Source organism: Phoenix dactylifera, chromosome 8 (genome assembly GCF_051530095.1).
Source record: "Phoenix dactylifera cultivar Ajwa chromosome 8, Ajwa_hap1_PhDact_Kaust_v1.1, whole genome shotgun sequence".
Classification (NCBI taxonomy): Eukaryota; Viridiplantae; Streptophyta; class Magnoliopsida; order Arecales; family Arecaceae; genus Phoenix; species Phoenix dactylifera.
Window position 1 is genome coordinate 23,028,558 of NC_143197.1, and position 12,373 is coordinate 23,040,930.

At 35.5% G+C, this 12,373-nt stretch overlaps 1 protein-coding gene across 2 annotated transcripts; it reads right to left on the bottom strand.

Annotated features, from left to right (window-relative positions):
- Positions 1-4,363: 4,363 nt before the first annotated feature.
- On the bottom strand, positions 4,364-11,279 carry LOC103708012 (RING/U-box superfamily protein). 2 transcript variants are annotated; one of them, XM_089924986.1, is made up of 8 exons: positions 11,085-11,279; positions 8,181-8,275; positions 7,656-7,735; positions 7,486-7,538; positions 7,203-7,315; positions 6,829-6,924; positions 5,970-6,031; positions 4,364-4,683 (listed from the first exon to the last, which is right to left on the bottom strand). In XM_089924986.1, the coding sequence occupies exons 1-8, from the start codon at positions 11,167-11,169 to the stop codon at positions 4,401-4,403; spliced, it is 867 nt and encodes a 288-aa protein (XP_089781112.1). In that variant the 5' UTR covers positions 11,170-11,279; the 3' UTR covers positions 4,364-4,400. The 2 variants fall into 2 exon arrangements, with proteins under 2 accessions (XP_089781112.1, XP_008790986.3); XM_008792764.5 differs by lacking the exon at positions 6,829-6,924 and having other exon boundaries at positions 11,085-11,276.
- Positions 11,280-12,373: the final 1,094 nt, after the last annotated feature.

Consider the following 12,373-nt stretch of genomic DNA (forward strand, 5'->3'; position numbering starts at 1 on the left):
AATAGTAAGGTATGTCTCTAAATGGTCTAGCCAGTTATCTGGCTTTTCCACATCAACAACCCCATCATATACAGAAATCTCAATTCGAGACTCAACTCTAAACGGTTGAAGAGAGAAATTTTTTGTACCCGTAGGTTGCTTATCCTCATCCTCCTTGCTTAATGGTGGATCTTCATCTTAAGCCATAGGAGATAACTTTGCAATAAAAGTTACTAGTACTTCTGCTAAAAGTATTGCTAATCTCGGGACAATCTCAGTGAGTTGGGCAATCTTCTTCTCTAGTTGTATGAGACATTTTTTCGTCTCATCATCACCCATTAAGGAAGAACTAGCAGTCATACTCGCCTTTTTCCTTCGATGTACTTGAAGTATGGATAGTTCTTCTCCTAATTGCTTGTATTGCTCACGTATCTGGACCATGAGAATTAAAACAAACCACTAAACTGCCAGGGAAGAAAGCAAATTAAGGATATTGAGAGGAGAAAGCACACAAGTGGATTAGTATTTCTACAAATTGAACTTTGAAATAGAATTTAAAAAAAAAAAATCTTCAGGGTCCTCCTACCAAGAAAATACTCTCATTGCCACCTATCATAAAAAGATTGATCCTTCATGCTACAAACTTGTTATATACTTGACTAATTCCTAAGTCACACCAATCCTTTCTTGCCCATATGGCATAGTTTTCTTCCTTTTTCTTTTCCTAGTGCCATTGCTAGATGTGTAGCATTACTCTTTAACAAAGCAAAAGGTACGAGAAATTGGAGCTACCAATGTGACAATAGATCTTGGTATTCTTCATAAGCACAAAATTTATCATCATTCATAAGAAAAAATGAATTTGAACTTCTGTAATCACAAAATGAACTAGGGATTGCCCTAGCTGTTACACCTCTCTACTTAACAATCATAAGTTTTAGTTGGAATCTCCGAGTGGTACATTCTCAAGTGTGTGAAGTCAAGAATTATAATATATATGGATATCTAAAAAAAATGAAATCACAAAACAAAAGGACATGAAAGAAATAATAAATAATTCCTATTTAAGCTGGCACAGCCAAATAATTTCAGAATGTATTAACAATAACTTCATATCCAAAGCAACTTTTAACTTGATTTCATCTACTTAATGAAATCAAAGTGGATCCAATCCACATCTTAGCATGGGCAACTGGTATATACTTTTTGTTTTTCCATGAAATTAACAATTTGCTCGTGAAGATGTTCCCTGTGGATCCAATCCACATCTTAGTATGTCAAAAGATAGTGGACGACATAGATGGATGGGCAACTATCTGGCCTCGAATTGACAAGATACTTGGGATCGCATCTCTTTGCATGACACCAACAGGGAAAAAAAGAGCCACATTGAGCATGGTGCAGTGATAGTGATTACCACCAAATTGTCCATATAATGAGGGAAGTAAAAGACTAGACACCACATTTGATGTCCAAAATTTAAAGTTGATTTGCTTTACTATCAATCAAGCCAGCGTTGCTGACTTAATATTTGCTTGGTGACATTTTGACACATTATCAGATAGTCTCTCTGGCTACCATGTATCTATATATGAGGAAGTACAATGAACCATGCAACTAGTAGTCTGTTAATCAAAATATTTTTTTAACAAAGTCGTCGAGAGGAAACCAAGTTCATATAGCATGATAATATTGAATTTTGTTGCTTATCTTAAATCATGTAGATGTAATGGAGCCTGCATGTAGACTTGGCCAATGTGGTGGAATATGAGAAGGCATGTAGACTTGTTCTTGAAATCACTATCGACAAAAGGGTTTCCCGACACTCACTTGATGTAAACCCATCAAATCAGAGGCTATGAGCTTTTCTTATTCATCCATGGCAATGATGAATGCTCACACTATTGACTATGGAAGGGAAATAGGAGCAAAGTTTCTTCTCATAGTCGAAAGACAAATTGAACAGAATTAATAGGAGCAAAGTCTGCGCACTAATTGAAGAGACAATAGGAGTAGAGTTTTTTCTCATAGTCAAAAGACAAATTGCTGGCAACCAGACAGCTCTTTTATGTTCTTCACTAGGGCCATTGAATCTGATCTTAAATTTGTAAATGTACTTTAACTAATCACAATTTTATTAGGTAGCAAAGCAGCAAGATCACAAATTCTGGTTTCCTACGTGTGTAGATTATCTGCCTTGTCCTGCTGCCAATGCAGTTTAAAAAAAGCTGTGAGTTTGGAATTTCTCAGCTTGTAACAATAACACAGAAGTTTATGTATGTATGTATGTATGTATAAATATATATGTAAATTACCTGTAAATAACAAAGTGTCTTAGATGTCTCTCACTTGGAAGCTATTATAGAGATATGCAAGGCACCTCATATCTTATATCAACTTGTTGAGAATTTTGTTTTGACAAGAAATGGGAAGAACAAATCGCAAGGATAATGATGCTAGGCATGCTAAATTTTGCTTTGGTTCTCATGATTCGACTTTCCAATTAGTAATATGAATCGGCCAACCACATCTTGGTGCTATAGGCTTTGCTGATGTTCCGGATATCAGAACTATATCAAACCTTTTGCCAGGGTAATCCAAGTTATCCACACAGCGACAAATCAAAACTACATCACACCTTGACAGCATTGAGTGGTATGTGATTTGTGCATCATGGCAGGCCTACAAAAAGAAGACTAGATGAGCCTTTGCTGGATGATTACAAATGGCAGCATGCCAGCATGAAACGTCTCCAAGGGAAGCATAAAGTTGATGGGATTATTCAAAAAGTTGTTTGGATAAAGATTTTGGAGATATTTATCCAAAGATATTACACAGCTGGTCATCATCCGACCCATCACTGTGGTCCACGAAGGCCACCACCACCCTGATTGGTGCAATTCCAAGTTGCTCCACACAAAAAACCAGCTAGGGTTGGGGATGGGTTGAGGTTTGGTATTTGAAATGATGTTTTCTTTGAAGTAAATACTTTTAAATGATGCTGAGGTGAAAGAGGAGGGCAATAAATCACCAAACCTAGTGTCCAACTCTTTCAAACTTGTAATCTTGGGTTTTAATTTAGAAATTATAAACCTGGTCTCTTTCTATTTTGGTGGTGTTGGATTATGGAAGATGTTGGTTATTTGAATATAAACGGCTAGTTTTAGCTTGATCTTTCTCTGCTTTGCTTTTTTGTATTATGTTTTAAAAGATTTGGGCATTGTTCTCTTTGCAAAAGGAGTGATTAAAAATTATTTTGAGAGCATTACACAAGAATCCATGTCTTTCTTTCATGATCCTATTGTATCACACCCAAATTTTAAGAATAAACACCAATGAGGACTCTACTGAGAATTGAGAGAGGCTAGGCCTAAAAAATTTAAAAAAAATGGTAATGAAAAGGGGAGAGGCCTAATGGGGAGAGATTTGAAGGTCATATATGTTATTACTCATATATATAGATGTGATTGCAATCATACATCTTTGCCCTCAGGTTTACTTCCGTACTTTATTATTAACTATATCTTTTGAAGTCCATGCTCTGTGCTGTCTTCAAACAAGGTACAAGTCAATTATTTGTGTTTTATAAATGCATTATAAAGCACTGTACTCTAGTTTTCTTGTATGTCCTTTTTTTTTGTCATATGGTAAAGCATTAACCATCATGAGGTTTAGATAAAAATAAAAGATCTTGAAGTTGGATAAGGCTTGTCTATTTGGAGATGGAAATAAATTTTTAAGAAAAAATTAATTTTTCATCTCAAAATAAAAATGAATTTGAAGAGGCAAGAAATTCATTATTAGAATATATAATTTCTTTTGAAGAGAGGAGGGGGGAGGGGGGGATTATTCATCTGACATTGCCCTTTGACCCAACCAGAATCAAACCCCTATCTCTTTGCTTAAGTGGATAGCATCTAAACATGTACGATCCAATTTCAATTAGAGATAGTTTTTCATAAAGATGAAATCTACATCAGGCTAGTCTTAAACTAAAGATAAAGTAGGCTGGATAGAATCAGTTCATGTTCATTCCAACTTTAACCCAACCACCAATTACTTTTGGTAAATCTCCCATTTCAATAGAATAGGTCTAAGTCTAGCTAGCTTGCAATCATATATTAACTTTAACTGTAGTAAAAGTTCTCGTGATTTTTCTTATAGTTTGTGAAAAGCCAAATAGAAATTACCATAGCTAGGTAGTAGCATCCTTTTTTTTTTACATTTCTTTCATATCATTAGTCCAAATATCCAAACAGAACATGAAGAGAGAATTGCTCGGCAGACGTAATAGATCTCTCTCTCTCTCTCTCTCTCTCTCTCTCTCTCTCTTCTAATATTTATGGGTTATGTTCGCATTTCTCAAAGATGCAAGCAAAGAAAATTATGCAAGTAAACCTACTTCAACTATGACAAATTCGTCAATCAGTTTTCTCTGCATCCTCATCAAGAAGATGCAAGTAACGATATTCATCACAGAATTCTTCACTGGTCTCTCTTGTTTCACCAGACAACAAACCCAAACGCTGCTTACAAACTTTATCGTAGGCTTCGATATTTAGACCTGAAGCCAAGAACAGTTCTAACTCACTGAAGAAACGCTCTGTGTATCCCAGAAGAAATGGCCTAGCAGCATCAGAAAGTAAGCCCCTGAACTCTTCGCGCTTCTGCTCAGGCATGGCCTTGATGCCCTCCTGTTCTTCTCTGCAATAATTAATCGATTGATGATAGTTTGATGATAGTGAGTATACAAGCAATAAAAATAGGGAATCCAAACTGAAAAACCTCCATGAGAAAACAGAGAAAACTGCTGGTATATCTTTATTTCCATCGGCAAACTAATATGAGAGATGTGGCAACATTGAAGCTTATCATTGACTAATAATTCCCCCCTTCCCCTCACTCCCACCCCCCACCCTTCTCCTCCTCCCTGAGCAGTCTGCTAAAAGAGAAAAAAGATAAAAGATTAAAAAAAAAAAAAAACACCACTGATCCAGAAGGTAATTCACCTGAAATGAAATGAGATCTACTGCAATTTATGAGGTGTGATCAAGAAAAGGTGAATTTTGTATTCGAACAGACATGGGGCGGAAGAAAGTATTGAGGCTCATAATACTATAAGGATACCACCCAAAAGATGGCAGATCATAAGAGGCCAATAACATAGGTATTCTGGTTCAGGAAAATAAAAACTGTAGCCTGACAGAAATAGGTTCTGTACACATGATCTCCAAATTAGCGGATCAAGAGAGGAATGAGATAGCAATGTAATATGTAAATCCCCTTACAGAGTACTTTACAAATCATTTTCAATGGTAGATTGTTCAAGTGTGGAAGATCACATTTGGTTTCTAAATAAAGTTTCTTCTGAAGGTTCAGAGTCATTGAATTTTCCAACAAGGAATTTCTTAAATTTTTGTACCAATTGGTACTGCATGTAATATTATACCTTAGTTCTGCCAAGGAAAATTGATTAGTCAATGCAATATAATTTGGCAGGGCCTCAGGTTTGCCATGCTTACCGAGTTACCATAGCTTCCCATGGAAAATCAATCTTAACTGACGGTTGGATCTATGATTTTAAGATCGCATAGTATGGAAATGAAAAATATTTACTAGTTGGTACATGGATGAACAGCTGAAGCATTTATTTGCCCTTTCAATACCATGGCTCATTGTTATATGGAAATGAAAAACATTTGCTACTTGGTACATGGCTGAACAGCTGAAGCATTTATCTGCCCTTTCAATAGCAATGGCTTGTTGTAATGGATTTTGAGGAGCAGTTGCGGATGCATGAGATCAGTATTACAGAAATTCAAGATACACTTCACCAATAAATAAATATTTATTGGGAAAAACTAAGTGCAATTAAATACTAATACTTTATGAAAGAAACTCTATTTTTTCTACTTCAACAGTCTTGATTGAGAGCATAAGAACCAGAACTCAATGATAGCTTCATGTCCAGAGGAAATTGAGGAATTTACCTTCTCAAGAAAGACTCGATGACACCATGAATATGATGCAGAATGATGTCAACGTTCTCCTCCTACATGCAACAGAGATTGCTTCTTGATGAAATAGGTGTGTGACCAATATGACATATGATGAGATAAGCATGCTACAACAGAGTTATCCAGATGTTTTCTTAGGGAAATTCAGGAACAAATGAAACTACAAAAAGCAACCCACATATCTCAGTCCACTGGGAGATTTATTCAGCATGAAGATGAAGCATCGCTTATAGGATGAATAACCTCAAATGTAGGGGTACAAGAATAATACAATGGCAATTAACTTCAAATTTCTGCATTCTAAATAATTATGGATGTGGTGAAATGTCATACCTACAAAGTTTTGCCAGAACATAATTTCCCCAGTTGCTGCTTGTATATACATTATGGTATTAATTTAACCCGATGCCCCAATATTGAAGAAATTGTACAAGAAAATACTAGACTTCCATTTCTATTGTTATGATTAGTTTGAAATATCGTAATATGATGATTCTAGCTTAATCAGTTGTGAAGCATTTGTTGGTTATTTGCACTGGTTAACTTTTTCTTTTAGAACTGTAATCACTAACCAATTACTGCAGGATTTTAAATATTTGGAAGCATGGGTTTAACATATTCAGCCCCCTCCCTTCCCTCCCCAGCTTGCCTGCCAAAATGAAAAAAGTTGTGCATCTATTGCTTTCTTGAGTGAAGAGGGACTGTACCCCAAGAGCTATTAAATTCTAGGCAGGCTGATACATTCACCTCTTTGTCTAGACTCTTTTCCATGTTTGGAGGACCATCGATGCATGCTCCTTTACGGCACAAGTTTAAAATACACAAAAAATACCTCTTGCAAATCAGGCAATAGTCCAGCAGTTGCACACCTCCTCCATTTGGAGGAAATTCCAGGTACAGATCTTGGGAGGTTCCCCAATTGTTTGACCTGGGAAAATTATCCCATCATTTCTTTGAATGATTGGTGGTGTCCACACTACCATTCTCGATATACATGTTAAATGGACTTTGCTTTCCTAGTAATTTCGCCCCAGTTTATTAAATTGACATCAACTTTAGAGCCCGTTCTAGATATTTCTCAAGATTCAATAGGATTATACCATCAATCCATAGATTCGACCCCAAACAGATGAGACAGGTGCAGTTAGATTAGCACCTTTAGCACCTAAAGAAACAAAGATGGAAGCAACAAGCCCTAAAATATACCTGTGTAAGAGTCTGAATTTCCCTTCTCAACCAGTTTTGAAGCCAGATGTTTTTCTGACGATATTTATGGCGCTTCCAATATTGTTGCACATCAAATATATTGTTTGCGATTCCTGGTCCAATTTGTTATCTTACAACATAAACCAAAATGCAAATGAAACGAACCAAATAAAATAGTAGTGTACAAATGAATAAGAAAACGAACAGGGAGGCAACAGATACACATACTTATGTAATGTATCTGTGTATATGTAAATATGTGTTCTGTGTATGAACACCATACCTGCCTCACGTTTATAAAATTGCCGTCTGAACTCATGAACATTTGAAAGATGACTGCATATTATGAACAAATATAATATTAATATAATGACTACAATACAAGGAAACAGAAATGGACCTTTCAATTGCTAACCAGCAAAGAAAGAGAATGGTTAAAGATCATCCACAAACCTCTTTCTATGATCCTGGTTTACATAATGCCGCTGAAAGGATTCACCATCAAAACAATGGACTATAGAAAAGTTTTCTGTCTGCACGTTTTATAACAAGAATGGTAAAAGTCATAATTACATACGGACATCACTACTGTATATCTATCAGCATGGACTAGGTATCTAAGTATCATATTAGTAATAAATCAGGTCATGGTGATTCGTGTTTGTGGAAAAAATTCTAAAATACACAGGCAACAATTACTCACTCTGTCTATGAGTAATGAAGAAACTAGTGTTAAATTGTATCCTTTCCAGATTTCTCTCCATCAAAGAGATGCATTCTTGACCAACAATTTCCTTTGGTACTAAAAGTACCACATAATATAGTGTATGTTATCAAGAAATTTACTTGTAGAATGCTAGTATTCTTGCTTGTATATGTCCTTGTTGGAGGACATATTATTTTTAACCGTTAGCCACAATCAATAACGGATGAATCATATTTAATCACAAAAGGTGCAAGTCATCACTATCAGCTGACCTTGCAAAGAGGACATCTGATTGAAGATATTGGCTGGGAATGCTTGTTAGCCACCAATCTTAACCACTGAGCAATACACTGGTAGCAAAATGCATCTGTGAAGTGGCAAGAAAGTCAAAAACAGTAAAGATAAGCTTTATAGTATATTGGAATATAGCTATTTCATACTTAAATGGAAATGAAGCTTTCGACCATTAAAGAATTTACTTTCTGAGAAACAATAGAAGGAAACGTAGGGATTAACATGTCCTAACACTTCAGAATATAGATTTTCCTTCTGAAGAATACTAAACAATATTCGATGCCCATATATTTTTTACTGCTAGTGCTAACCAATTCCGCTATATCTACAGTTGTGGATTTATTTTTTTTTATTTCCTAAAGGGATACTTTAGTCACTTCACTGCATACAAAATACTCAAACCAAACATTACATCACAAGCAACAAAAATTTTTAAGCCATCATGTTGTCCCTCAATGATATACTAAATACTTCATACATTTCAATATACTCTACACAAAGGTAAGCAAGACGGAAAAGCAAAATTTTCCTTGCTGTGTTACAGATTAGCAATTTGGCCTTAACATGAGAAGTATATTCTAACAATCTTAGCTTTCCCTTAACATCATGGCTGGTCAGGAAAGAATAGGAATCAAATTACCAACAATGAAGATGATCCAATTGTAAGCAAGGCCTTAAGCTATTACTGCATCATGGGTTTGTCTATAAGGTTGAAAAATCAGTAATTACGCATGACTACTGAATAGTAATTATTTTGCCTTCCGTTTCTCATTTTCTTTGAATATTTCTCTACATCTATTATCCTCCTGATCACTACCACCAATTCTCTCACTCATTTACTTCCAGTGTTGCAGATAAAAGACGTTTCAGTATCTATAAAACTCAGTGTCAAAACCATGCTATTCTGACTGTTTAACTAGGCTCTGGCAATATAGATTTTCACTTATCTCTACGTACCACAGAACATCATTTCATTAACTCTTTTTCCTTATTTCTAGCTTCAAGGAAGCTACCTTCTTGTTGCAACTCTTCTCTGACTTCCCTCTGATCTTCTCTGATGAATTTAAACCAATTCTGTTTATAGAATTCTTCATATATTTTCTCCTAAAGCTGCCTGCAGAAAAACTTTTTACTAGCATATTGTGCTCTAATTTGAATGGAAGTGCCCACCAGTTCAAACATTTGGCCAAACTCAACTTAAAGACCTAGCGAACAAGATGCAAGAATTTATCTCAAGTGGCCTTAGAACAAAGATATTGTAGATCTTTCGGTGCACCGACACTACACTAGCCTTCTCGACCTCATTATCCTAATTGATTACCTTTATTTTCTTTCCATTCTGATAGTTTCTTTGTATGAAACTATATGGTAGGACAATAATACTGCTTCTTTTTACTCCCTTTTCCATTATTTCAAAAAATAACACCATGCCCTGAGTAAATCTGAGGGCCATTATCAAGAACGCACAAGAAATTCTCTTGATGACACTGCTTTGACATGTAGAACCAATTTGGCTCTAAAAAGAGTTTAAAGCATCCAGTAATATCATCATTTCTCCTAATATATGTAATCAAACTTTCATATTTCGGTTTCATTTAACCTACTATAAAGCATGCTTTGTTCCTGTTACATTACTTTTGGAACAAGGAGCAAGCTTTGTGCCATCTTGAATAGATGAAGAGAAGAAAGGGGATTTGGCTTGTAAATAAGGTTTTCCTCATATCCAAAAGAGGCTAACCAAAACTATCGGCATGCTGATTTAATAGGTAGGCTTCTGATCTCATGATTCATGAGGAATTTTGTTGAAACATTTATCCTTCCTCTTCAACAGATTACTAGATTCCCCTCAGTTAATATTGCAGAATAACTCTATAGGAATACAAAAGAAACTCCATATAACCCTCCCCTGACATTGTCCAGAGATCTCAGTCTCTATACCCAATGACATTATCTCTATATTTATAACTTAACCAGCAATCCTATTCATGGCTATATATGCTAGCATATATATGAAAGTATAACCCTGCAAAAATTTGAGAACATTACGACTTGCTGGGCAGCCCACAACCAATTGTCACCTTCTGCAGTTCTGCAAATTGGTTGGGCAACAAAGGAGCTTGCAACGGAACCTAGAGATCCAGTTACCTGAACAGCCAAATCTTAACTTATTTAATTACATAGTACACATAGTACAAGTTCAACTCCTTAATTTTTCCTTGCTTCCTTACTGAAAGAGCTCAAATTCTTCATGAATGGCTGGGTTCATTTGCAGCCTTCCATATTATGGTTTCATCAATCTTATTTTCTCCTTGTTGTAAACCTTACAAGGACAAACACTTACACAGTTCTGGAAAACTTACAAGATATGTCTGCAAATTACCAATATTAAGTTACTAGGCAAACAAATATTATATTTTCAAACCAACAGGATAACAAAATCTTCTACAGCTCCTAGTGAATTGGTTAACAACAAAAGAAAATAAGAAAGAAAAAGAAATTAAAAAAAAAAAGGTGAGGAAGATGAAGTTCATAAGATTCAAGGACAAGAACTACAGCAAAGCATATTCATTCCTTGATGCGCTTGCATGTCAATTGCCACATTCTTAATTAACTATCATGCAATCTTCAGTTAACCCTGGATGCAAAGGTTCGCATATAGTGATTCATCGCATCTTTTTGATATATCAAAGATCATTTGTTCACCAAAATCGAAAAAGGTAGTAGTAATTGAGATTATTTGAAGAAACTCAACCCAACACAGGAGGTAATTAGAGGCACATGCAGTAAACCCAAAAAATTAAAAAGAAAAGTAGCAGGAAGGTAGGAAAAGACCTATTAGATTGGATAGAGGCAGGAAATCGAGGCAAGATGGAGAGACTTACGGAAACATTGATCTAAATAGGCCTCATCCTTCACGGGTTCAAGACATATCGGACAATCTTTGCGGCTGCCGGACGAGGAGGCCATCCGGAGAGAGAGAGAGAGACAGCATCAAAATCTCAGGAGAAGGGCAGGTTAAACATCGGCCGGTGGCAGTGGATCCGGCGACGAAGTAAGCCGAATACCACCCAAAATAAGCCCAATATGGGCCATTCTGGTGTCTTATTATGGGCTTAGATAATGTGCGTCACGACCCATGATTTTATCTTAAAAAATAACGAAATATACTATTTAGATTTTTTAGCCTTCTATAAATACTCAATATCTATCCAGTATATAGCCGATGTGGAACTAAACACACGCCTATACAGATTTTCACAGATTAGGCACTAACATGCTTTTTATATGAAATTGTCTAAGATTTATGTGCTTATTTATGGTCTATGCTTTTTCATTAAATTATTTAAAATTTATTTGCTATACTATTTGTTTAATCTAAGAAAATTCTTGAATTTTCACTAAAATGGCTTCATTATGACAATAATTAAAATTCACTTTCTATATAATATTTTTTGATTTAAATATTTTAAATTTTGCTATAAACAATAAATTATAATAAATTTAGACTATGGAAGATGTGGGACCCTTATTTTACATTCCTAGATTTCTCCTTTAGAAGTCCAACTACATTGCAATTCATCTTCTATTAGTTTGAGGCTTTTACTGGAATATAATTGGATTCTTTTTGGAAATGAAAATTTAAAAATTCTACCACTTTATATAGTTTAAGAATGTGTTCGTCTCATTTGAGGGTGCCAACTACTGCCCAAGTGTTTTAAGGACTTGAATGCAAGGCCTACCCTCGCTCTAATTTTGGCTAGAATTTGTATCCTGAGGAGGAGATAGATGTGTCCTTGGCCTATTTCCATGACACCCAAGGACTTTTATAAGCTCTTAGATAATTTCCAGGCTATCAAAGTTCCAACATGTAATAAAGGACAAATAAGAGAGCTGTGGCCAATGATCAATCTCTCTTCTTTACACGCTATTCTCCAACTGTAGAATCCATTATTGTTCAGAAATAGGCATAGTCTGCATGCATTTCTTGTTGAAATTCAAATAAAAGTTGACCCAACCTGACCCCACCCTATTATTGCTTGTACATGTACTAGTGGGCATGGTGATGACCACTATCATAACACCAATTAGAGAACTTATGCGAGAGTAGTACTTGTATCGTGGCCCTCTTTATGCTAGTAGCAAAAAAATAAGAAATTTGAGACTTGTATGT

Bases quoted from the DNA above. Each gene is read 5' to 3' on its own strand.
- LOC103708012 (XM_089924986.1), bottom strand. From the start codon at position 11,169: ATGGCCTCCTCGTCCGGCAGCCGCAAAGATTGTCCGATATGTCTTGAA. The intron at 7,736-8,180 runs GTCAGCTGATAG...TAAAACGTGCAG, and splicing joins TCAGATGTCCTCTTTGCAAG to ACAGAAAACTTTTCTATAGT. The intron at 6,032-6,828 runs GTATTTTTTGTG...TGTTGCATGTAG, and splicing joins TATTGCCTGATTTGCAAGAG to GAGGAGAACGTTGACATCAT.